The sequence below is a fragment of the Notamacropus eugenii genome, chromosome 2, assembly GCF_028372415.1.
Source record: "Notamacropus eugenii isolate mMacEug1 chromosome 2, mMacEug1.pri_v2, whole genome shotgun sequence".
NCBI classification, from domain to species: domain Eukaryota; kingdom Metazoa; phylum Chordata; class Mammalia; order Diprotodontia; family Macropodidae; genus Notamacropus; species Notamacropus eugenii.
In genome coordinates, this window is record NC_092873.1 from 19,107,951 (window position 1) to 19,132,658 (window position 24,708).

General features: G+C 45.7%; 1 protein-coding gene across 2 annotated transcripts; it reads right to left on the bottom strand.

The window, feature by feature from the left end:
• Positions 1 to 582: 582 nt before the first annotated feature.
• CTSF (cathepsin F) lies at positions 583 to 8,886 on the bottom strand. Of its 2 annotated transcripts, none has more exons than XM_072639201.1 (14): positions 8,576 to 8,886; positions 7,379 to 7,477; positions 5,939 to 6,011; positions 5,773 to 5,828; positions 5,542 to 5,617; positions 3,113 to 3,226; positions 2,808 to 2,953; positions 2,554 to 2,650; positions 2,387 to 2,467; positions 2,036 to 2,155; positions 1,856 to 1,920; positions 1,677 to 1,767; positions 1,285 to 1,343; positions 583 to 1,190 (listed from the first exon to the last, which is right to left on the bottom strand). In XM_072639201.1, the coding sequence occupies exons 1-14, from the start codon at positions 8,762 to 8,764 to the stop codon at positions 1,116 to 1,118; spliced, it is 1,341 nt and encodes a 446-aa protein (XP_072495302.1). In that variant the 5' UTR covers positions 8,765 to 8,886; the 3' UTR covers positions 583 to 1,115. The 2 variants fall into 2 exon arrangements, with proteins under 2 accessions (XP_072495302.1, XP_072495303.1); XM_072639202.1 differs by lacking the exon at positions 8,576 to 8,886 and adding an exon at positions 8,077 to 8,272.
• Positions 8,887 to 24,708: the final 15,822 nt, after the last annotated feature.

Below are 24,708 nucleotides of genomic sequence, written 5' to 3' on the forward strand. Positions count from 1 at the left end.
GTCTGTCACTGTACGAAGCCCTAGGGCTACAAGGGAACAGCCTCTACCCACAAGGAGTTGACACTATTTAGTGAGCCAACCTTGTCTTGGGAATATATAAAAAAGAGTCCTTTTTGTGAGAGGCCCTCGCAGCCAGAGGGGAGGGGCAGGGACTGAGATCAGCAAAGGTCTAGTAAGAGATGCCTGCCCCAGGCTGGGAAGGAAACTAGGGGTTTTAGGAGTCAGACAGTGTGGCAGAACCACAGTGGGTGATGACCACTGGCTGGACCCGCATTGGGAAGGGCTTCAAATGCTGAACCAAGGAGCTTGCCTCTGATCTTGGAGAGTTAGGGAGCCACTGAAATTGATTGAGTAGGGGAGTGGCGCAGTCAGACCTGTGCTTTAGGAAAGCCTCTCTGGTGACTGAGCAGGCAATGAAGGCCTGCAGAGGCCTGAGACCCAAATTAGGCTGTGCTCCTGTACTATCTTAGGGAAAACTTCCCTTACTCCAGGCTGAGGCTGAAGCTGCTGCATCCAGGGTCTGCCTGTGTGTGCCCTGGATCCCCTTGGACCCTGGCGCAGAAACAATCACCCAGACACAGGAAGGGTCTTATCTTTATTGATCCTAGAGGGTAGTCGGGCACAAGCCTTCAATTGTAACACACATGGTTTTCATCTCAGCCAGGGGACGAAGGAGAATTCACACCATCATACAGAGGGAAAAACTGAGGTTCAGAGGAGGGCCTTTTCTGCAGTGGCTGGGAATGTGACAGAAGAGGGCTTCAGATCGGAGGCAAGCAACAACCGCTGAACTACCAGAACAGATCCCAGGGGTCCTGTCTCACTTGAGGAGACCCCTTTTCTCTGTCACCCTCTGACATCCTCCTGTCCCTCCTGCTCCATCTGAGCCCCCAGCTGCTCTTGGCTTGTGCCAGGCCCTCAACCCTTTGCCTCCCTCCCCACACCAAACTACTTGCACTCAGACAGCCCTGGGCAGGGCTGAGAGTATCTACACCCACAGAGAAGAACCACACAGCTGGTCTAGGGGGTCTGAGTTCGTGAGCAAGGCTGGGCTGAGACATTGTCCTGCCCACAGCAAGTACTGCTGTTACCAATTCCAGACCCAAGCAGGCTCTCTAGTCCACGATGGCAGAGCTGGCCATGACATTCACCCCACAGGCCCGGGCCCCTCGATATAAGTAATAATAGCCCTGTAATGAAGGAAGGAGGAGGGAAAAAAAGCTTGAGTGAGAGAATGGGTGGAGAAGGATGGGATGGGAGGGAAGGGGAACAGTTACTACTCACATCCTCGCCCCAGTCACGACCCCAGCTGTTCTTGATGGCCCAGAAGGGGAGGCCCGAACCTAGGGAACAGAAACCACTGATGGCACAGAGAGCCAGGTGGTGCCCTGGGAGGGCCCAGCCTTGACCCCAGAAGCCCCTATGGGCTTACATTTCAAGGTACAGGGCACTGTCCAAAGGGAAAGATGTTTAAGCTGGTATTTTTCCATCATGAGACACCCTCAATAGGCATGTCATTTAGACATGGGGGCTTGAAAAACCCAGTCTGATTCTCAGTGGCTGAAACTATTGGGGAGGACAGGGATGGTACCAAATTGTGCCAAGTTAGCCACCTCCGCCCCACCCCAGTCCTGTCCATCCGCCACCCGCTGCCCAGGGGATTCTGGCTGACTTACGATTGCCGTAGCCCACAATCAATACAGCATGGTCAATGAACCAGGGACTGCAGAGGGGGCGGAATGGGTGGGAGACCCCACGGCGATAGAACTAGAGAGAGAGTAGGAAGTTGGAGCCCAGGCAAGGGCCTGAGGTTCCTGGGGAGTAGTGGGGCAGGGGCCAGAGTACCCTCCCTCACCTGCATGGCAAAGGCATTGAGAGCGATGGAGATGGGGCCATTCTCCGCCAGCCAGGCAGCGAGCTCTGGGATGTGAAGGAAATAAACAGGGCTTACTTACCCAGGGTAGCCCCCAAAGGCAGCTGAGACCATCAAGGGTCTTCCTTAAGACAGTTTCCCTTCCAGCCCATCCTCCTCTACCTTCTTCATCTCGGCTCAGATCCACGGAGCTGTTGATATAAGCCCTTGCCTTGTCCAGAGAAAAGCTGCAACGCTTTTTGTGGCCCTCATAACTGTAATCTTTCTCTGTCTCCAGCCCACCTTGGGGAGCAGAGCACAGGTTAGGAGAAGGGAGGGGGAGGCAGGCAGGGGAGATCAAACATTGGGCCAGACTGAGAAGAACCAGAGCCAGAGCTCCCTCCCTTGGCGGGTTTCCCCCTCCCTCCCTTAGTACCTTCCCTCCTCCCTCTCTCCCTTAGTACCTTCCCTCCTCCCTCTCTCCCTTAGTACCTTCCCCCTTCCCTCCCTCGGTGGGTTCCACCCTTCCCCTACCGAGTCTCTCAATAGCCATATAGGCATTTGAGGGAAGGCCTCCACCACAGGCGTGGTCCAGAGTATCACAGTCCACCAGCTCTGCAAGGAGGAATAAAAAAAAGTCACGAGGTATCCAGTGGTCAAGGCAGGGCCAGGGAAAGGTCTCAGGCTAGAGTCATACTTACCCTGCTCAGAAAGAGCCAGCAAGGTCCCACGGCGTAGAAACCACTGCCCTTCCACGTTACCTGTGACAGAGAAGGCCCAGCAGGACCCACACAGGCCCTGGAGAGGGAAAGAAACTCAGTGAACTGCGTTGGGGCCCAACCCCTCCCCAAGGTTCCCCAAATCCTCTGACCCTTTAGCCCTGGCTACTTCCTCCCTGGCTGGCCAGCCTCTCCACTCTCGCCTCTCCTCAAGCTCTTCTGTTGCCAGTGTTCACCTGATTCTTGACTTCTGTGACGGCCCCGTGATCCCTCCAGTCCCAGGCAGCAGGGGCTGGCCCTTTGGCAGGTGGGGCTGGCCTCAGAGCTTGGCCTGGGAGGCTGTTTAACAGAGGGTTCAGATAGAAAGTCCGAAACTCCTCCTCTGTGGGGAAGGAAACAGACAGTGGAGGGGGAGTAGCCCTGTAAGCAGCATGGGAGCAGGGCTGGGTGAGGCAGAGGTTGCTAAGGGTGGCTCACATTGGCAATGCCTGGCAGACAGGGGAACCACTCCGACCTACAGCCCCCTGCGATCCCTTTGTACCTGTGAGGTCACTAAACTTGGTGACTCCATACTCAGCAGAACCCTGGTCCAACTCTTGCATCTTCTGGGCCAGCTCCAGGTTCCGGGCAAAAATGCCCAGACGCCGCTGTGTCTCTGTGGATGAGGAGGGGGCATTCACCAAGCTGCACTCTCGGATGTAAGGGCATTGGGGCATGTGGCTCTCCAGGAATAGTAGGCTCTACTGAATCAGCTCTGTTGCTGCCCCCAAGGAACCTAGATCATCTCCCTCTGACTGGAGCTGAAGCCTTCCCCTTGTGTCTCCTCCACTAGAGGGGAAGCTCCTTGAGGGCAGGGGATTAGCACATTGCTTTGCACCTAGTAAGTGCACCCCCTACCCCAGGGGTGGGGAACCTACAGCCTTGAGGCCACATGTGGGCCTCTGGGTCCTTGGGTGCAGCCTTCTGACTGAGTCCAAGTTTTACAGAACAAATCCTTTTATGAAGGGGATTTGTTCTATGAAGTTTGGATTCAGTCAAAGGGCCACCCTTGAGGACTCAGAGGGCCACATGTGGTCTCGAGGCCATAGGTTCCCCACCCCTGCCTACCCCTATGCCCAGAAGGTTCCCTGTCCTTGCTGCCTTCTGCAGAGGCCTTTCCCAGTGCCCTGGCCTGTTTGGCCTAGAGGCCGAAGGGCTACCTGAGCCTTCTTACCTCTCGCAGGTCTTCGGAGATCAGCCGGATAAACGTGTTGAGGGAAGAGACTTTCCAGAGTCCAACAAGGGTTAGGCTTTATTCAAGGTCTTAGTTACATGTGCAGGGTGAATTCTTCCTCAGGAGAGAGGAACCCTCCTCCTCCCAAGGGCAAGGATCATACAGCAAGAGGATGGGAGCGGAAGAGGGGAGGGACCCTCTTCCCTCTAAGGGCCCCTCAGTGCAAAGAGAGAACCTTCAGGCTTTCCTGTCCCTACTTAAGCTCTCCCAGCCACATAGTTTGCACGTGCATATTGTGCCTGCTCTCAGCCCCTAGCTAGTCAATAACAGGTGTGTTCAGACCACAGGCCAATCTCAAGGGTGGGATGCTCTCCCCAGCAAGTTTCTCACTGAGGAGAGGTGGAAATACACAAGATAGCCTGTGTTTCTCGCCTCAGTCCCCAGCTGTTCCCTGGGGGGCCTCATGAGAACTCTGAGGTTTAGAGGTCCTCACTTTTACCTGCCTGAGACTGTCCTCATGAAACTTAGCTTACACCCCTAACACTGGCCCACTGTGCACCCCTGATGGGTAGCACCTCCCCCCCTCTCAATGACATGGCCTTTATCTTGTACATTCTGGAAGGTGTAGAAAGCTCCTGGAGCTATCTCCTTTCCATGGAGTGCATGCAGGAAGGGCTTAATAAATGCTTGTTGACTAGCTGACCAAGAAGCCGCTCTAGGCCAAGCCTACAAAGCCCATCCTATGGGAGGAGACAAACCTCAATGAAATGGATACCAGAGAAGTAGGGGGTTAGAGTGGGGCAGGGAAGGCCTCCTGGAGGAGGTAACACCTGAAATAAGCCTTAGAAGAACAAGGGGAGGAAGGAGAGCATCCCAGGCATGGGGAACAGCCTGGTAAAGGTGTGGAAATGGGAAATGTAAGGAACAGAGGGAAAGGGAGGCCATGCTGGGAGGGGGTCTGATCCATCCAGTGGAGTCATATCTATAAAGTCCTCAGCACAGAACCTGGAACATAGTAGGTGCTTAATCAATGCCCTTCCCCTGTCAAAGCCCAGAGGGAACCATGGAAATTTACTGAGGAGGTGAGCGACGGTTCAGACCTGCTTTAGAAAAACCACTGCTCTGAAGTGATTTTAGCTGCATGAAAGGGGAAGAACAGCAGGGGGCAGACGAGGCACTGAGACCAATGAATGGTAATTTTAAAAATAACAACAGGGAGCATCTGGTGAGCTTTACAAACATGATCTCACTGAATCTCACAGACCAGGGGAGGTAGGTACTATTATTTACCCATTTTACAGATGAGGAAACTGAGGCAGGCAGTGGTTCTGTGACTAGCCCAGGGTCACAGAGTGTCTGAGGTTGGATTTGCACTCAGGCCTTCCTGACTCCAGGCTTCCTGACTCCAAGGAGGAGGCTATTCTAAATATAAAAGTCATCCTCACTGTCATTTTGCAGAAACTGAGGCTCAAAGGGCTAAGTGACTTGCTCAGGGTCATCCTCCCAGAAAGAATTTGGCCCTGAGTCTTCCTCACTTCTCAGACACCATACAATGGGGTAGAAAGAAGCCTGGACCTTCCAGGACCACAAGGTCTTGCTTTGACCTGCAGGGTTGTGGCTCCATTCTCACTGTACAAATGCCAGGCCTGGCATGACTCCTTACTTCCTGGGTGACTCTGGGCCAGGGACCTAACCTCCCTGGGCCTCAGTGTCCTCATCTGTAAGAAGGGAAGAGTCCACAGGCAGGCAGACCTCACCTGTGGCATTGGCATAGCTCTTGTTGTAGGTGGTGAGGAAGTCCTTGAAGAGGGTGATCAGCTGCACGGAGTCAGCCTAAAACAGAAGGCTTCGTTGCCCATACCATCCTGAGCAGGAGGAGAAGCAGGGGGTGGGGAGGGGATGGGGCAGGGGGGAAGGCACGAGCACAGGGAGGGAGCCCTGAGAACAGCCCCAGGAAGACCCACACCTAGACCGCTCTGGTCTCTCACCTTTGATGGGGGAATGGGAGGCTGATGGCTGGAACTCCAGGGAAGATTCTGGGCCCCTAGCAAGGGTGAAAGTAAGAGCAGTCATTTAGGAAAGCCTGGGTCCAACCCCCCTCCCACAAGATCCCAGCCACTCCTCAGGGATCCAGGCAGGGCTCTCTCTTCTCACCAGGGTGGTCACAGTCTTGCTTCAGCAGCATCTGCTTGGCCCACATCTGGTCCAGGACTTCAAAATGACAAAGCTGGGGCAGAGGAATGGATCTGTGTTGGTATGGGAGATCAAACTGCCCTTGGGAACTAGGGAGCAGGGGCAGGGCTTCCAGGCAGCTAGGGGTGTGGCATGGGCCCCTTCCTGGAGAGGTAGCTCACTTGGGCTCAAGAAGACTAAGGTCTCAGGGAGATCTTGGGCAAGTCCCTTCACCTGCTTGAACTTCAGTTTTCTCATGTGTGAGAAGGGGCTGGGTTAGACTGGAGGGTCTCTAAGGGCCCTCAAAGGGCTGGCTCTTCCTCCTCAGGCTCTCTAGGAGCTCTCTGCCCCAGTTTTTTCTTAGTACCATCATCATCATCACCATCATCTCCTTTAGGGCAGGGTCAGTTTCCTTTTCATCTTTGCATCCCATTGTCTGGCACATAGTAGGTGCTTAGTAAATGCTTATTACTTGAAGACATCTGTCCATAGAGCACTGGACCTGGACTTCGAAAAACCTGAATTCAAATATGACTTCAGAACTTACTAGCTATGTGACCCTGGGCAAGTCACTTAGCCCTGTTTCCCTCAGTTTCCTCATTTGTAAAATGGGGATAATAATAGCCCTTCCCTCCCAAGACTGTTGTGAGAATAGTGCTTGGCACAGAGCCTGGCATATGGTGCTACATAAAATGAACCATTACTGTCAGTATTATGGAGCATGCATTCTAGGACCCAGGCTTGGCCTTTTGAGGCTGCTTGACCCCCTTGTCCATCCAACAGAAGAAGGAGCTGGGGGTCTTCCCCAGGGTCTCTCAGGCAGTAAGTAGCAGAGGCAGTTCTAAAGTCTGACTTCTTCCACCACACCAGACCCTCCACATTGCCTTTCCTTAGGTCTTCACAACAGCCCTGGAGGCAGGTTCTGTTTCCCTCATAGATAAGGAAACCTTGAGTCTCAGAGAGGGTGAGTGTATCTGAGGAGAGGTTTGGACAGAGCAGGGGAACAACCTCAGTGCCTGTTGAAGCCCTCCTAGCAGGCTGGAAGCCCTTGGAGGACAGGCACTGCCTCTCTGTACTTCTGCACATCAACAGCACTTAATAGATCTCAGTAGGCCTGGAATGGAGAAAAAGGGGCTTCAGGAGGTGAAGAGCCCAGCGGCTGCTCCCCCATCTAGAAAGACTAGGAACCTTGAGTAAGGTCCCCTCAGATGTCCTGGAAGAACCAGACCTTGAACCAGATCCCCAAGTGCCTGAAGTGACTCAGGGTATGGTTGTTTATTTCCTGAGGGGTAAGGGTAACCCGTGACACTCAACAGCTGAGTCAGCCTTACTGTGGCCATGTTAGGGCAAGTCTGGGCTGAGGAAAGTCACAGGACTAGAGCCAGGCTCAGACCAGGCTCAGCTGGAGGGTTCAGTGCTTACCAAGGTCCCTGAAGACTGGGAGTTCTTGCAGGCTGTGGAGGGGCTGCAAGGCGGCTCAAGTAATGTCACTTCTAGGGAATACAGCATCCCCTGGGCCATCTGAACAAGAGGGAGGGAGGGGTCAGAAGGGGAATTGGGAACCCAGGTCCTGGCCCCTGAATCCAGCTCTGGGGCCTCACTCCGCCTCCATGGCCCTCACCCAGCAGAGGACCCCCTCCACCGTCAGGCCCCATCCACAGATGCCAACTGGAAGCCTGTGACCTTCCTCTTCCCCCACCCCAGTCTGCTTGCCTTCCATGGAGAGGGTCCTGAAGGAGCCTTCCCCCTCCCTTCCCTTCCCCCAGGCCCCTCTTCTCAGTGCCCTGATCCAAAGGTGTCAAAAGTGCTGCAAATGGTCCACAATGCCTAGGGCAGTGCTGCCAAACCAAACTAAAATGTAATGGGGAAATACAACAAAACAAATAAAAGTACAATAAAACAGGTAATGTTATATTTTAACGCTATGTCGACATGTGGTTTACAGGCATCCTTATGTACAGTTTAGTGACCGTCCTTAGATAAGCCCTTCTGGCTGCGTCTCAACTCTTCCCCCTCCACCCAATCTGGGCCCATCTGCCGTGCCAGTGCCCCAAGGGCCCTGGAGCCTGGCCATGTGCCCTCTGCTTGGTCCTGTGGACACCTCGGCTTTGCCGGCTTACCGCTGTGACCCCCTCGGGACCCTGGGCCTTTCCTGCTGCCCAGAAGCCAAATTCTCCAATGCATATTGTCTCCCCTCATTAGATCGTGAGCTGTCTGGAAGGCTGCTTCTGCATCCCCAGCCTTGGGAAGCCCTTAGGGAGGCCAGCCCCACGTGCCCACCCTCCCAGGGCCCTCTCCACTAGGGGCAAGCCCTTGGCCCCCAGCCCCTCCAGGCAAGGGGAAGGATCGGTGGAGCCCGGATAGCCCTCACCTGCAGGCCCCGCCCTAAAGTCAAATGACACCCTTAGTCCCTGTGTCTTACACAGGCTCCTCCCCCACTCTTGAGACCCTCAGATGTCCCGCCCCCAGATCCACCTCCGGCCCCTCAGGCCCTGCCCCCGAGCCCAATGTCCCCCTTAGCCTTATCTTACACAGGCCCCTCCCCGCCCTTCAGACCCCGCCTCTTACACAGGCTCCTCCCCGCCCTTCAGACCCCGCCTCTTACGCCCCGCCTCTCACCTTCAGGCTCCGCCCCTGGACGCTCTGCAGCACCGCCGCAGCGCCAGGATCCCGGCCCCGGTTGTAAATCTCCATTGCAAACCGAGCCGGGGCCTCCAGCGCGGGGTCTGACGCCAGCGGAAGGCGCCAGCCGTCCCCCGCCGGGAGCAGACACGACAGCACCGGGAGGAGCAGCAGCCAGGCCTCCATGGCCGTCTGGGGTCAGGCTCTGAACTCAGCGCTCGACTGCTCTGGAGGACCAGCGCAGCCACCCCTGAAGCCTTCTCCCGCAGCGAGCTCCCTGGGGGGGCGGGCGCTTGACTGGCCAATGGGCGTGGAGGCCGGGCCGCGCCTGCGCCTTAGCCTGTTTACCGGCGCACGTGGGGCGGGGCGGGCCCTGCTGGGCGGACCTCGGAGCCCCAGACTCTCCTGCCCTCCCCTTCCTCCCTCCCTCCCCCTCCTCCTCCTTCTCTTTCTCCCTCGCCCCTCTTCCTAGGTTTTTCCTTAGTTGGGGTTCTCCCTGCATTAGACTGTGACCTCTGGGTAGCAGGAACTGTGTTTTGCCTCTCTCCGTATGCCCAGGGTTTGGCACGGTGCCTGGTCCAGCCCTGACTTGCCCAGGATCTCACAGCCAGTGAGGACTATGGTAGAACTAAAACCCGAGGCCGGTTCTGTCTCCACCTCCCGAACACGTCCTGGGCTCCCGACGCCCACGCCTGCCTGGGAGGGTCCCATTCACCAAGCAGCGTCAGACCTATCTCTGCAGCGATCATCCCCTGACCCACTTACGTGGGGGGGGGGGGGGGTTCTAGTCCAGGGTGAGTGACTTCGGACTCACCCCCTCCGAGAGACACGGAGCCCGCCCAGTTGTTAGTGCCTTCGCCCCAAATCGATTTGTATTCTCCCTATAGAAAGTAAACTCCTGCCTCGCCAGCACGCAGTCAGTGCCTGGCACAGAATAGGCAGCTGTTCTGCTGGAGGAGGGGAAGGAGGGAGGACTTTGAGGGCAATGCGGTCCATTTGCACAGGGCACTGACAAGGAGTCCTGGTGGATGGTATCACGTCCAGGATTCTTGACATTTAGGGGAACCTTCCTTGCCCGGAGGAGCCGCACAGGTCAGAGGTAGAGCAAACCACGTGAAGAGATGAGAACTGCGGGTTCCCCCTTACTCCTCCCGCTGACCGCTGGAGGGGTGGGGGCCGCCTCAAAGTGACTGAAGGAGCCGAGACCTTGGGTCTTTGGGGAATGTGCCCGAAGGTGGTGTCCGAGAGCTGAAAGGAGCCGAGATCGGACGGGTCAGCAGCCTGGGGGGGCGGCCTGCTGGGGTCCCCTTACTTAACCTGCCTTCATCCTTCCTCCCTGCAGCACTCCCTCCATTCAACTCCAAACAATTCAGTAAATCTTTATTAAATGCCTACACTCTGTGCTGGGCGAAAGAAGAGGAAAAAAAATGTCTGTGTCCTCCAACACCTTCTGACCTAACTCAGCCCCAGTAGCTGGCACCCCATATAAACTCCCTGAGAAGGCTCCTTTTCTTCTTAACTCTACCGCCTGGCTTCCTCTGTTGGTTTTATCCAATTTCTTTCCTTTGATTGTCCTTTCTACAAGGCTCTTTACCTGTCATCTCTCCCATTAGACTGAACTCCAGGGCAATGAATTGCCTTTTGCCTTTCTTTGTGACCCGGAGCTTCCCTCAGGGAGAAGAGAGCTGGGCAGAGAGAAGGCTGGAGGTGGGCAGTCATCAGAGGGGAGCTTCACCCACTTCACAGCCAAATGTATGTGGGGTAGGTGAAGACAAGGTCCCTGGTGCCTGCATGGCAGCAGGGAAGACAGAGGGCAGAGGAAATGAGGGTGGGGAGGCCTCAGGAAAGACTTGCATCAGGGACCAGACACTCTTGAGAAAGACCTTTGGTCAGAGGGACAGTCCAGGAGACAGTAGTGTTCGAGAGAGAGAGAGAAAGGAGAGCTGGTTCAAAATGTGAATAAATTCACTTAGACCTTCTCAGTAGCCATTAGCAGGCCTGAGATTTAGCAAGGAGCTAAATAGGCAATGATATAGGAAAAGGACCAGGCTTATTCAGGCTGATTTTAGGGTTTCCTTGTAGGGGCTGGAGATCTAAGATAAGTCTTGCAAGATAAAGAAGTCTTGCTAGATAAAGGCACAGGGCTAGGACTATGAATGCACAAGATAGGAAAATCCCATTCCCCCGTATGATGGGTGGGGACAACGATTATATGGTCCTGGATAAGGGGAAAATCTCTAAAATCTCATCTCATTCACTCTTGGGTATTCTTTGGTGGATTCTAATCTCTGTAATCTCTCTGATTTCTATCGATTTGTTTTGCTCAGATAAATGGGTTTGCTCAATACTCACTAGCTATGATGGTCTTTTATGGAACCAGCCTTTGATAGGAAGCTGGTGAACATAAGTGCAAGGCCACTCTCCCCTTAAGAGCAGTAAAAGAAGCTTATTCAGACCCTATCCTCCCTTACACTACCAGGATTTGAGAGGGTAAGATGAGGAAAGAGCACCCCACTTTACAGGGCTCTCTCCTGAAGCCTGCTTGCCCCAGTCCCCAGTTTGGGTATGAGTAGTAAAGGTCTGGCCCTCCTCCTCTCCTCAGAGCCTATCTGTGCCATCTGCCAGCCATGTCTATACATGTAGACTATTTGTGTGGGCCTAAGTATTACATATAAAATGAGAGGGTAGAACTGGGGGGCCTCTGAAATCCCTCCCATTAAAACATGGTGTAGTGGAGAGAATGCTGGATTTGATTCTCCTAGAGTTAGGCCTACTCTGGGTCTCAGCTTCCTGGTCTGTAAAAGCAGAGCTTGGGCTGGGGTCTTCCTTTCTAAATCGTTGATCTTTTGGCCCTGATATCAAGCCAGGAAATGCTCTAAATGGGCGTGGTCCTGAGAATGGGGAAGATCTGGTCTTAATTTCTGCTTTTGACACATACTACTTACTATACACTACCACATACTACATACTGCCAATTAATTCCTCATTGTCCCCAGGCAACTGATAAAACTGAGAGTTACCAGTGAATTGCTGAGATGTTTTGGTGGAGGAGGTTCTCAGACTAGGATTTCACTAGAAAGATGATATTGCTTGTCTAGACCAAAAAATAAATAAAGTGGTTTTGGGTACATTTTGTCTATCATTGTAAAATATACTTTCTTTTAAAAAAAATGTATTTTGTTTATTCCAACTACATGTAAAGACAATTTTTAACATTCATTTAAAAAAATTTTTGACTTCCAAATTTTTCTTCCCCCCAAAATAGTAAACAATTTCATATAGACTATATATATGCAGTCATGTAAAACATTATTTCCATATTAGTCATGTTATAAAAGAAAAAACAAACCAAAAGGAAAAACCCACAAAAAAATAAATGAAAATAGTCTACTTTGATCTGAATTCAGATTCCATCAGGTCTTTCTCTGGAGGTGGATAGCATTTTCCATCATGACTCCTTTGGAATTGTCATTGTATTATCACGGAATTGGACCATTGTATTGCTGAGAAGAGCTAAGTCATTCATTATTAATCATTGCACAATGTTGTTGTTACAATGTACAGTGCTCTCCTGGTTCTGCTCATTTCACTCAGCATCAATTCATGGAAGTCCTTCCAGGTTTTTCTGAAATCCACCTGCTCATCATTTCTTATACCACAATAGTATTCCATTACATTCATACACCACAACTTATTCAGCCATTCCCCAATTGATGGGCATCCCCTCAATTTCCAATATTTTGCCACCACAAAAAAATAAATTATACTTATGGGTCCTTTTCCCTTTTTTATGATCCCTTTGGGATACAGACCTAGTAGTACTATTGCTAGATTAAGGGGTATGCACATTTGATTGCCTGTTGGGCATAATTCCAGATAAAATATATTTTTCAGACCATTTAATATTAGTTGGACTAAAATTAGTCTAAGATATTGGATGTGCTGCATTTTAATAGTTGGCAAAGGGCACAGGCTAAAAGCACCCTTTATAGGATGTTAGCATTGAAGCAGAATTTCTATCAGGTTACAACCTAGTTAAGGAAAATAACTTCTTGGGTCTTCATCATTACAATGGGATGTCTCTTAGACTTCAAGAGTCCATGTTTTCATCAGTGAGGGACTCCCCTCCATCACAGGCGGTGTCGGCCTCTCTGGGGCTCAGCTGACCAACTTACAGAATTGCCAAAATCAAGACAATTCCTCAGTTGGCGGTCAACTCCACCCTCCACTCAGACAGCATGCTGCAGTGGAGTCAAGGGACAGCTGAAGATACCTGCTGGGTCACAATACAGAAGAACCGTGTGATCCTGACTTTTCTCAGCCTCATTTGCTCACATTAAGAACCTAAGCTGCAGAGCAGCTACATGCATTAGTGAAGGGAATTTCTGCACAAGGACTACACTACACTAATGAAATCAACTTGCCCCGCCCCCCACACACATATACCCACATTCATTCTGCTAAACTGGGCTGTGGTAACATATAAACAGATAGGAATGAAATGTTTTTGTTCAGTCATATTTCATGTTTTGTGACTCTGGGGTTTTCTTGGTAAGGATACTGGTGTGGTTTGCTATCTCCCTCTACAGCTCATTTTGCAAATGCAGAAACTGAGGCAAACAGGGTTAGGTTCAGTGTCACACAGATAGTATCTGAGGCTGGATTTGGATACAGATCTTCCTGATTCCCATTGTACCTACTGTGCCACCTGGCTGCTCTGAATTTGACCAGAAGATACATGAAACTAGGACAAAACTGGAGTTTTCAAAGGTTCCGAGTTGCAGGACAGTTGTTCCTCTGGATATGGAGAGAGGGAGTATTCTCAGTAAATCTCTTATATGACTGCACCAAAGCAATCACAGTTTCTGTCTGTAATAACATATACTTTGTATGTGCATGTGCACCTGAGGATATACATATGGCATATATGTGTGTATGCATAAGCATATATAAACACATCTTTGCACACACATATATCTCTATCTCCATATGAATATAGGAGGCTGCCTAGGAAAGTGAACTTGGGAAGCTGAAGAAGGGGCTGACCCCCCCCCCCCCATTTCCCCACTGGCACACACTGACTGTGGGACCCTGAGCACATCACTTAGGAAAGCTCACTATGCCAGCTCTGCTGCTGCCTACCTGGGCAACTTTGGAAAAGTCAGATGGCCTCTGGAGACCTCAGTTTTCTTATCTGTAAAGTTAGAAGTTTTGGACTAAATGACTAGAAGTCATTTTTTAAAAGTCCCTTTTAGCTCTAAATCTATCAAGTGACTTCTCAGTGCCCCCAAGCCACTGAAACTAAGTTGTAGAGGAGGCTTAAATCTACATTGGCAGAGAAAGTTCCTCATTTGATGAAATTATGGATTTTGTAATGTATACATGAATACCTGTGTGTACCTTGCCTTAAACTCAAATTACTCTGGTCAATGATAGGTCCCAGGTCAAGCTCCTGTTGGTCATTGCTTGGGCCCTGATTGGCTCAGAGTGAATGTAAATAACAATTATTTCTGTTTAGGCCAGAAACCCTGGGTGTCTTCCCCTCCCAGATTGATCTTTTTTTGGGTAAAGAAGACATTCTCTGCCTCATTTCTTTTTTTTTATTATTGTTTTATTTGTTTTCAGTGTTCTACAACCACTTCCATATAACTTGGATTTTTTTTTCCCTTCTACTCCCTCCTTCCCCGCTCCCTCCCCTCTTCCTTCCTGAGATAGCATACAATTTTATATAGGTTCTACACATACATTCCTATTAAATGCATTTTCACCTTAGTCATGTTGCATAGAAGAATTAAAATTAATGGGAGTCATAAAACAGACCAAAATATAATACAAAAGAAATTGATCTGCGACATTCTGTGATCAAATTCCAAAGTTCTTTCTCTGGATGTGGAAGGCATTTTGCTTTAAGAGACCATTGGGAATTTTTTAAGTCCTTACATTGCAATGAAATTCTAAGTCTACCAGAAAAAATTCTCGTACACTGTGGTTGTTGCAGTGTACACAATTCTCCTGGTTCTGCTCCTTTCATTCAGCATCAGATCATATAAGTCTTTCCAGGCCTCTCTGAAGTCTTCCTGTTCATCGTTTCTTATAGCACAATAGTATTCCATTACATTCATATACCACAATTTATTCAGCCATTCCCCAATTGTTGGGCATCCCCTTGATTTCCAGTTTTTGGCCACCACAAAGAGTGCTGCTATAAATATTTCTGTACATGTGGGACCCTTTTCCATTTTTATGATCTTTTGGGGTTACAGTCCTAGAAGTGGTATTGTTGGGTCAAAGGGTATGCACATTTTTGTAGCCCTTTGGGCATAGTTCCAAGTTGCTCTCCAGAATGGTTAGATCAGCTCCACCAACAATGAATTAGTATTCCAACTCTCCCACATCTTCTCCAACATTTATCATTATCCTGTTTTGTCATGTTAGCCAATCTGATAGATGTGATGTGGTACCTCAGAGTTGTTTTAATTTGCATCTCTCTAATCAGTAGTGATTTAGAGTATTTTATCATATGACTATAGATAGCTTTAATTTCTTCTTCTGAAAACTGCCTGTTTCTATCCTTTGACTATTCATCAATTGGGGAATGATTTGTATTCTTGTACATTTGAATCAGTTCACTATATTTTAGAAATGAGACCTTTATCACAGACACTAGTTGCAAAAATTGTTTCCCAGTTTTCTACTCCTCTCCTAATCTTGGTTGCAAAGGGTTTGTTTGTGCAAAAACTTTTCAATTTAATGCAATCAAAATTATCCATTTTGTACTTCACAATATTTTCTATCTCTTGTTTAGTCAAAATTTCTTCCCTTCTCCATAAATCTGATAAATACACTATTCCTTGCTCCACCAGTTTGTTTATAGTATCAGTCTTTATACCTAGATCATGTACCCATTTGGACTTTATTCTTGTGTACAGTGTCAGGCATTGATCCATGTCTAGTTTCTGCCACACTGTTATCCAATTTTCCCAGCAGTTTTTATCCAACAGTGAATCCTTATTCCAGAAGCTGAGGTCCTTGGGTTTATCAAACAGTCGGTTGCTATATTCATTGACTACTGTATCTTAAGTACCTAGCCTATTCCAGTGATCTACCCTTCTGTTTCTTAGCCAGTACCAAGTGGTTTTGATAATTGCTGCTTTATAATACAATTTGAGATCTGGTAGAGCTAGGCTACCTTCCCTAGCATTTCTTTTTATTAGTTCCCTTGTTATTATGGACCTTTTGTTCTTCCAGATGAATTTTGATATTTTTCCTAGCTCAATGAAATAATTATCTTATAGTTTGATTGGTATGGCACTGAATAAGTAAATTAATTTAGGTAGAGTTGTTATTTTTATTATATTGGTTCAGCCCACTCATGAGCAACTGATGTTTTTCCACGTACTTAGATCTGACTTTATTTGTGCGAAAAGTATTTTGTAATTGTGTTCATATAGTCTCTGGGTTTGTTTTGGCAGGTAGACTCCCAAATATTTTATAGTGTTTACAGTAACTTTAAATGGGATTTCTCTTTCTATCTTTTGCTGTTGGGCTTTGCTAATAATGTATAGAAATGCAGAAGATTTGTGTGGGTTTATTTTGTAACCTGCAACTTTGCCAAAGTTGTTTATTATTTCAAGTAGTTTTTTACTTGATTCTCTGGGATTCTCTAAATATATCATCATATCATCTGCAAAGAGTGGTAACTTAGTTTCTTCTTTGCCTATTCTAATTCTTTCAATTTCTTTTTCTTCTCTTATTGCTACAGCTAATATTTCTAGTACCATATTGAATAATAGTGGTGATAATGGACATCCTTGTTTCACCCCTGATCTTATTGGAAATGCATCTAGCTTATCCCCATTGCATATAATGCTTGCTGAAGGTTTTAGGTAGATACTGCTTATTCTTTTATGGAAAGTTCCATTTATTCCTATGTTCTCCAGTGTTTTCAATAGGAATGGGTGTTGTATTTTGTCAAAAGCTTTTTCTGTATCTATTGAGATAATCATGTAGTTTCTGTTAGTTTTGTTGTTGATACGATCAATAATGTTAATAGTTTTCCTAATATTGAACCAGCTCTGCATTCCTGGTATGAATCCTACCTGATCATAATGTGTTATTCTCATGATAAGTTGCTGTATTCTTTTTGCTAAAATCTTATTTAAAATTTTTGCATCTATATTCATTAGAGAAATTGGTCTATAATTTTCATTCTCTGTTTTGGCCCTTCCTGGTTTAGCTATCAAAACCATATTTGTATCATAAAAGGAATTTGGGAAGATTCCTTCTTCCCCAATTTTCCCAGATAGTCTATATAGTATTGGAATTAACTGTTCTTTAAATGTTTGATAGAATTCACTTATGAATCCATCTGGCCCTGGAGATTGTTTCCTAGGGAGTTCATTGATGGCTTGTTCAATTTCTTTTTCTGAGATGGGGTTATTTAAATATTCAACTTCCTCTTCTGTTAATCTGAGCAACTTATATCTTTTAAAACAATCATCCATCTCATGTAGATTGTCGAATTTATAGGCATACAGTAATTTCCTCCTTATTGGTTCACCCTTTTCATTTTTATTATTGTTAATTTGGTTTTATTCTTTTTTAAATCAAATTGACCAAACATTTATCAATTTTATTGATTTTTTTCATAAAACCAAATTCTAGTTTTATCTATTAGTTCAATAGTTTCCTTAATTTCAATTTTATTAATCTTTCTTTTGGTTTTCAGTATTTCTAATTTGGTATTTACTTGGGGATTTTCAATTTGTTCTTTTTTGAGCTTTTTCAACTGCATGCTCAATTCATTGATCTCCTCTTTCTCTATTTTATTTGTGTAGGCACTCAAAGATACAAAACTTCCCTTAAAAATTGCTTTTGCAGTATCCCATAAAATTTGGTAGGTTGCTTCATTATTGTCATTCTCTTGAATGAAGTTGTTGATTGTTTCTATGATTTGTTGTTTAACCCACTCATTCTTTAGGATTAGATTATTTAGTTTCCAATTAGTTTTTGGTTTATGTTTCCATGGCTTTTGAGTACATATAAGTTTTATTGCATTATGATCTGAGAAGGATGCATTGACTATCTCTGCCTTTCTGCATTGGATTGTGAGGTTTATAAATTGTGAGGCCTAGTACATGGTCACTTTTTGTATATGTGCCATGTACCATTGAGAAAAAGGTATATTCCTTTCTATCCTTATTCAATTTTCTCCAGAGATCTATCATATCTACTTTATCCAGAGTTCTATTTACCTCCTCAACTTCTTTCTTGTTTAATTTGAGGTTAGATTTATCAAGTTCTGAAAGGGGGAGGTCTAGTATAGTTTTCCTGTCTATTTCTTCCTGTAACTCCCTTAACTTCTCCTCTAAGAATCTGGATGCTATACCACTAGGAGCATATATGTTTAGTAATAAAATTGCTTCATTGTCTATGGTGCCTTTTATCAGGATATAGTTTCCTTCCTTATCTCTTTTGATTAGATTTATTTCTGCTTTTGCTTTGTCTGAGATTAGGATTAGGATTGCTACCCCTGCTTTTTGTGCATCAGCTGAAGCACAATATACTCTGTTCCAACCTTTTACCTTTACCCTATGTGTATCTCCCCATTTCAAATGTGTTTCTTATAAACAACATATTGTTGGATTATGGTTTTTAATCCATTCCCCTATCCATCTCCATTTTATAGGAGAGTTCATCCCATTCATATTCATAGTTGTATTTCTATATTTAACTGAGTTTGTTGTATCCTCCTTGAATCCAATCAGATGAGAGTACCTCTCAAACACTGCTCATCTCCCTCCCCTCTTTCCGTCTAATGCAATATATTTTTGTGCCTCTTCTTGTCATGGAATTTATTTATTTTTTTTGCCTCCTCCTTTTTACATCTCCCATTACAATCACTTCACACCCTTAAATCACATTTGTTATCATCACATCATTTACATTATACCCACTCTATCTATGTATATCCCTTTTACATTTTATAATAAATATACAATTCTCAAGATTAAAAAGTATCATCACCCCTTATAAGGATATAAATAGTTTGGCCCTATTGTGTAACAAATTTTTTTCCCCCCATTTACCTCTTTATGCCTCTCTTGAGACCTACGTTTGAAGATCAAATTTTCTATTGAGTTCTGACCTTCTCATCAGAAAGGTCTGGAAATCCCTAATTTCATTGAATGTCCATCTCTTTGCCTGAAAAATTATGCTCAACTTTGCTGGGTAATTAATCCTTGGTTGTAGTCCCAGCTCCTTTGCCTTATGGAATATTGTATTCCAATTCCTTTGGTTTTTTAATGTAGAAGCTGCAAGGTCCTGTGTGATCCTCGATATTTGAATTGTTTCTTCCTGGCTGCCTGCAGTGTTTTCTCCTTCACTTGATAGTTCTGGAGTTTGACAATGATACTCCTTGGTGTTTTTAGTTTGGGGTCCCTTTCAGGAGGTGAATGATGGATTCTTTTGATGACTATTTTGCCCTCTGGGTCTAGGACTTCTGGGCAATTTTCTTTGATGATTTCTTGGAGGATATTGTCCAGGCTCTTTTTTTCATCATGGTTTTCTGGTAGACCAATAATCCTTAGATTTTTATGTCCTGGATCTATTTTCCACGTCAGTTGTTTTTCCAATTAGATATTTTACATTTTCCTCTATCTTTTCATTCTTTAGATTCTGTTTGACTGATTCTTGATGTCTCAGATTCGTTAGCTTCTACTTACTTGATTCTATTTTTTATCAAATTGCTTTCTTCAGTTAACTTTTGCACCTCCTTTTCCATATGTTCAATTGTTCCTTTTAAGGAGATATTTTTACCAGTTAGGTTTTGTACTTTTCCATTTGTCCAATTTTCCTTTTAAAGGAGCTATTCTCTTCAGTGAATTCTTTTTTCATATTTTTAATGTCATTGACCAGGTTTTCTTCTATTTCTCTAGTTTGGGTTTTTTAATCCTTCCTGAACTCTTCCAGGAAGGCTTTTTGTGTTTCCAATCAGTTCATATTCCCTTCTGAAGTTTCAGATGGGAGTACAGTCTCAGTGCTGACCTCTTTTGTATTTGTATTTTGGTCCTTGTCCCCATAGAAAGATCTATGGTCTTTTCTTTTCTTTTTTTTTTTTTTATGTTTATTTATTTATTTTTAGTTTTCAACATTCATTTTCACAAAATTTTGAGTTCCAAATTTTCTCCCCATCTCTCCCCTCCCTCACCCTGTAACGCCTTGCATTCTGATTACCTCTTCCCTCAATATGCCCTCCCTTCTATCACACCCCTCTCTTCCCTTATCCCCATCTTCTCTCTTTTCTTGTAGGGCAAAATAGATTTCTATACCTCATTACTCATATTTCTCATTTCCCAGTTGTATGCAAAAACATTTCTCAACATTTGTTCCTAATACTTTGAATTCCAATTTCTCTCCCTTCTTCCCTCCCCACTCATCCCCAATAAGAAGGCAAGCAATTCAATATAGACTATATGTGTGTAGTTTTTCAAAAGACTTCCATAATAGTCATGCTGTGTAAGACTAACTACATTTCCCTCCATCCTATCCTGCTCCCCATTTATTCTATTCTCTCTTTTGACCTTGCCCCTCCCCATAAGCGTTTACTTCTCCCATTTGCCCTCCCTTCTATCATTCCCCTAACTGTACTTGTCCCCTTCTCCCCTACTTTCCTGTAGTGTAATATAGATTTTCATACTAAATTGAGTGAGGCTGTTATTCCCTCCTTAAGCCAAATGTGATGAGAGTAAGCTTCACTTTTTCCCTCTCACCTCCTCTTTTCTCCTCCATTGAATAAGCTTATTCTTGCCTTTTTTATGAATGATAATTTGCCCCATTCCATTTCTCCCTTTCTCCTTCCAATATATTCTTCTCACTCCTCAATTTTATTTTTTCAGATATTATCCCTTGTTCGGCCTAGAGGCCAATGGGCTACCAGAGTCTACTCACCTTTTGCAGGTCTTCGGAAGCCAACCAGATTTACGTGTTGAGAGAAGAGACTTTCCAGAGTTGAACAAGGGTTAGGTTTTATTCAGGGTCTTGGTTACATGTGCAGGGTGAATTCTTCCTCAGGAGAGAGGAATCCTCCTCCTCCTCCCAAGGGGCAAGGATCATACAGCAAGAGGATGGGAGTGGAGGAGGGGAGGGCTCCTCCTCCCTCTAAGGGCCCCTCAGTGCAAAGAACGCCTTCAGGCTTTCCTGTCCTCACTTAAGCTCTCCCAGCCACATAGTTTGCACGTGCATACCGTGCCTGCTCTCAGCCCCTAGCTAGTCAACAACAGGTGTGCTCAGACCACAGGCCAATCTCAAGGGTGGGATGCTCTCCCCAGCAAGTTTCTCACTGAGGAGAGGTGGAAATACACAAGATAGCCTGTGTTTCTCGCCTCAATCCCCAGCTGTTCCCTGGGGGGCCTCATGAGAACTCTAAGGTTTAGAGGTCCTCACTTTTACCTGCCTGAGACTGTCCTCATGAAACTGAGCTTACACCCCTAACAATCCCTTCCTATTCAACTCACTCTGTGGTCTCTGTCTATATGTATATATGTATGTATGTATGTATGTATGTATATATATATATATATATATATATATATATATATATGCATGTGTGTGTGTGTGTGTGTGTGTGTGTGTAAAATCCCTCCAACTACCTAAATACTGAAAAAAGTCTCAAGTTACAAATATTATCTTTCCATGTAGGAATGTAAACCATTCAACTTTAGAAAGTCCTTTATGATTTCCCTTTCCTGTTTACATTTTCATGCTTCTCTTGATTTTTGTGTTTTAAAGTCAGATTTTCTATTCAGCTCTGGTCTTTTCATCAAGAATGCTTGAAAGTCCTCTATTTCATTGAATGACCATTTTTTTCCCCTGAAGTGTTATACTCAGTTTTGCTGGGTAGGTGATTCTTGGTTTTAATCCTAGTTCCTTTGACTTCTGGAATATCATATTCCAACCCCTTCAATCCCTTAATGTAGAAGCTGCTAGATCTTGTGTTGACCTGATTGTTTTTCTGCAATACTTGAATTGTTTTTTTCTGGTTGCTTGCAATATTTTTTCCTTAATATGGGAACTCTGGAATTTGACTACCATATTCCTAGGAGTTTTTCTTTTTGGATCTCTTTCAGGAAATGATCAATGGATTCTTTCAATATTTATTTTACCCTCTGGTTCTAGAATATCAGGGTAGTTTTCCTTGATAATTTCGTGAAAGCTGATGTCTAGCCTCTTTTTTTGATCATGGCTTTCCAGTAGTCCCATAATTTTTAAATTGTCTCTCCTGGATCTATTTTCCAGGTCAGTTGTTTTTCCAATGAGGTATTTCACATTATCTTCTATTTTTTCATTCTTTTGATTTGTTTTGTAATTTCTTGGTTTCTCAAAGTCATTAGCTTCCATCTACTCTGTTCTAATTTTTAAAGAACTATTTTCTTCAGTGAGCTCTTGAATCTCCTTTTCCATTTGGCTAATTCTGCTCTTTAAAACATTCTTCTCCTCATTGGCTTTTTGGGCCTCTTTTGCTATCTGAGTTAGTCTATTTTTTAAGGTGTTAATTTCTTCAGCATTTTTTGATTCTCCTTTAGCAAGCTGTTGACTTGTTTTTCATGGTTTTCCTGCATTGCTCTCATTTCTCTTCTCAATTTTTCCTCTACCTCTCTTACTTGATTTTTAAAATCCTTTTTGAGCTCTTCCATAGCCTGAGACCATTGCATATTTATTTTGGAGGTTTTGTATGCAGAAACATTGACTTTTAGGTCTTGCTCTGAAGATCTAAATTGTTCCTCCTCATCCAAAAAGATGGAAGAAAATACCTGCTCACCAAGAAAGTAACCTTCTATTGTCTTATTCTTTTTCCCTTTTGGGGGCATTTTCCCAGCTAGTTACTTGACTTTTGAGCTCTTTGTCAGGGCTAAGCTCAGTCTGAGACTCAGATCAGCTGCTCAATTCCCCCAGGGGATCTAGGAGGAGGGCTCCAAAAATGGAAGCTACAACTGCAGTGGCTGCTGCCGAGGTCCAAACCATGCTTCCCTCTTCTGGGTGACTGAGCCCTCCTGCTGACCTTTGAAGCTGTCTGAGGCATTTGGGGGTTGAGCAATCTGGGAACTTCTGCTGCCTGTGGTTCCCTGAAATCTATTCAAGATCCTGTCCTTGCCACATTGGGCTGCACTGCGTGTACTCCATGTTTCCTGGGCTGCACTGCATGTACTCCACTCTATGGTCTTTTCTTTTCTGCTTTGCTTCTTACTCATGATAATAACCCTTTCACTGCCTTTTAAGGTAGATCTCTGTGTCTGTGGCACAGGGAGCTCTGTTCCACAGTTCTTGGGCCTAAAACTTGAGGCTTTTTGTGTTGTGGCCTCTGGTTCTTTCAGCTAGAAACTAAAATGCTGCAGCTTACCTGGTGCTGAGCTGGCCGGTATTTGAAAGCAGAAGCCAGTTAGGTTTTTGGTGGTTTCCCCAAAGTTACCCTGGAGCTAGCTCGTTAAGTGTGGGGGAGGGGTGGTCTGAACACCAAAATCTCTGCTGAGGTAGAGTATAGGCAACATCAGCTGTATGCATTAGTGTCTTCCCAATTCCACTAGGGTGCTGAGGCACGCCTGGGGTCCTGGTGTTGGCGATTGCTGGCTTCATCTCTCTGGGGTTCAGGATCTTTTCCCAGTTTGTTGAGGTAAAGCTGTCTGGAACAGCTCTGATCCTGCACTGGTCACCTTTGGCCACAGCAAGAGGAACCCTCCTTAGTGATCTTTCTAGTCTCCAGGGCTAAAAGTCTGTTTACCCCTTCTGCTGCTCCCTTCTGTTATTCGAGGCTTTTTCTTGGGGAGATATTCTCTGGGCTCATCAAGGTCAACAAGGGGAGGGAGATAGCAATTACCAATCACTCTGTCATCTTGGTTCCCAGAACTGGAAGTCCTCTCTGCCTCATTTCTTACCTAACCTTAATAACTGGCCATTGCCCCATTCGAATTGAGACCTATTAAAGACCTTAGCTTAAAAAGGTCAAGGTCTCCCACTGCATCTGGGGTCATTTCCAGTTATCCCAGATCTCTATCTTGCTACTGGCCCCAGATGACTCCAGAGGAGAAAGTAAGGATGGTGACTTTGCCCAGCTCTCCCTCATTTAAATCCAACTCACTTGCACATCATGACATCACCTCACTGATGTCATGGTCCTCCTCAAGAACGAAGAACAAAGAAAAATATACATATACACACATTACAGACATATGTACATATAGACACACAGTTTACATGTTTGAAATATGTTTTTATGTGCAATTTTGACTGGTGGAAAAATGTTAAAATTAGACTATATCAGAAAATTAAACCTTAGATGTTCAGGGCTGAGTGTCTAGTTACTTGTACAACTGCATAATTTCATCTAATTGTAAGTAATAAAGAAAATTTGAATCTTTCCACTTTTGACTTGTTCATTTACTCCTTTAGGTCTCACAATAAAGCTGATAATGAGGTAGTCTATACTAGGGAGACTGGATCATACTATCCAAAGTGAACCAAGAAGAGGGTTAGGGAAAGGAGTCAGGTTGAAAGTATATTTCTTCTCCCCCTTCCAAATTCTGCTCAGGTGGTCAGTGAACCTCTTTCCTCATCACTAACTGCCTCTATGAAACTTTCTCTACTTAAAAAAAAATTCCCTGCCACTCGGGCACAGGGTTCCTAGTAGAGATGTAATTGGCTGAGTATCATAACCTCATTGTTGGACATTCTCCAAACCCAGCCACGGGGGATAGAAATGGGGGAGCTGTGGGATTGAAATCTGTGAGATTCCCTTGGACTTCTATAGTCTAAAAAAGGCTCAATGGATTCCTGTCAGAGGACTTCTGCCTCTTTGAGGAAAAAGGTCAGGGTCTCTACCTCAGGCAGAAGTATAAAAGCTGGCTAAGTGTGTTATCACCCTTTTCATTCTATCCTCAGATCCTCAGGGACTTTATGCTGCCTGACCCCCTAAGCTCCACTGGTAACCAGGTCTCCTTCTCCAGACTCTTCCCTTTCAAAACCCACTCCCAACAAAGGTTCAAGATGCTCCTTTTTATCTTTGGCCTCACTGATGGTGTCGGCCCCACTCTTGATAGGTCCAAGAGAAAGAAATACAGCTCTAATAGTGATATCAG

Coding starts and splice junctions, on each gene's coding strand:
- CTSF (XM_072639201.1), bottom strand. CDS start 8,764: ATGGAGGCCTGGCTGCTGCTCCTCCCGGTGCTGTCGTGTCTGCTCCCG. Junction 5,618..5,772: donor CTCCCATTCCCCCATCAAAG/GTGAGAGACCAG, acceptor CTTCTGTTTTAG/GCTGACTCCGTGCAGCTGAT. Junction 1,344..1,676: donor GATTGTGGGCTACGGCAATC/GTAAGTCAGCCA, acceptor TCTGTTCCCTAG/GTTCGGGCCTCCCCTTCTGG.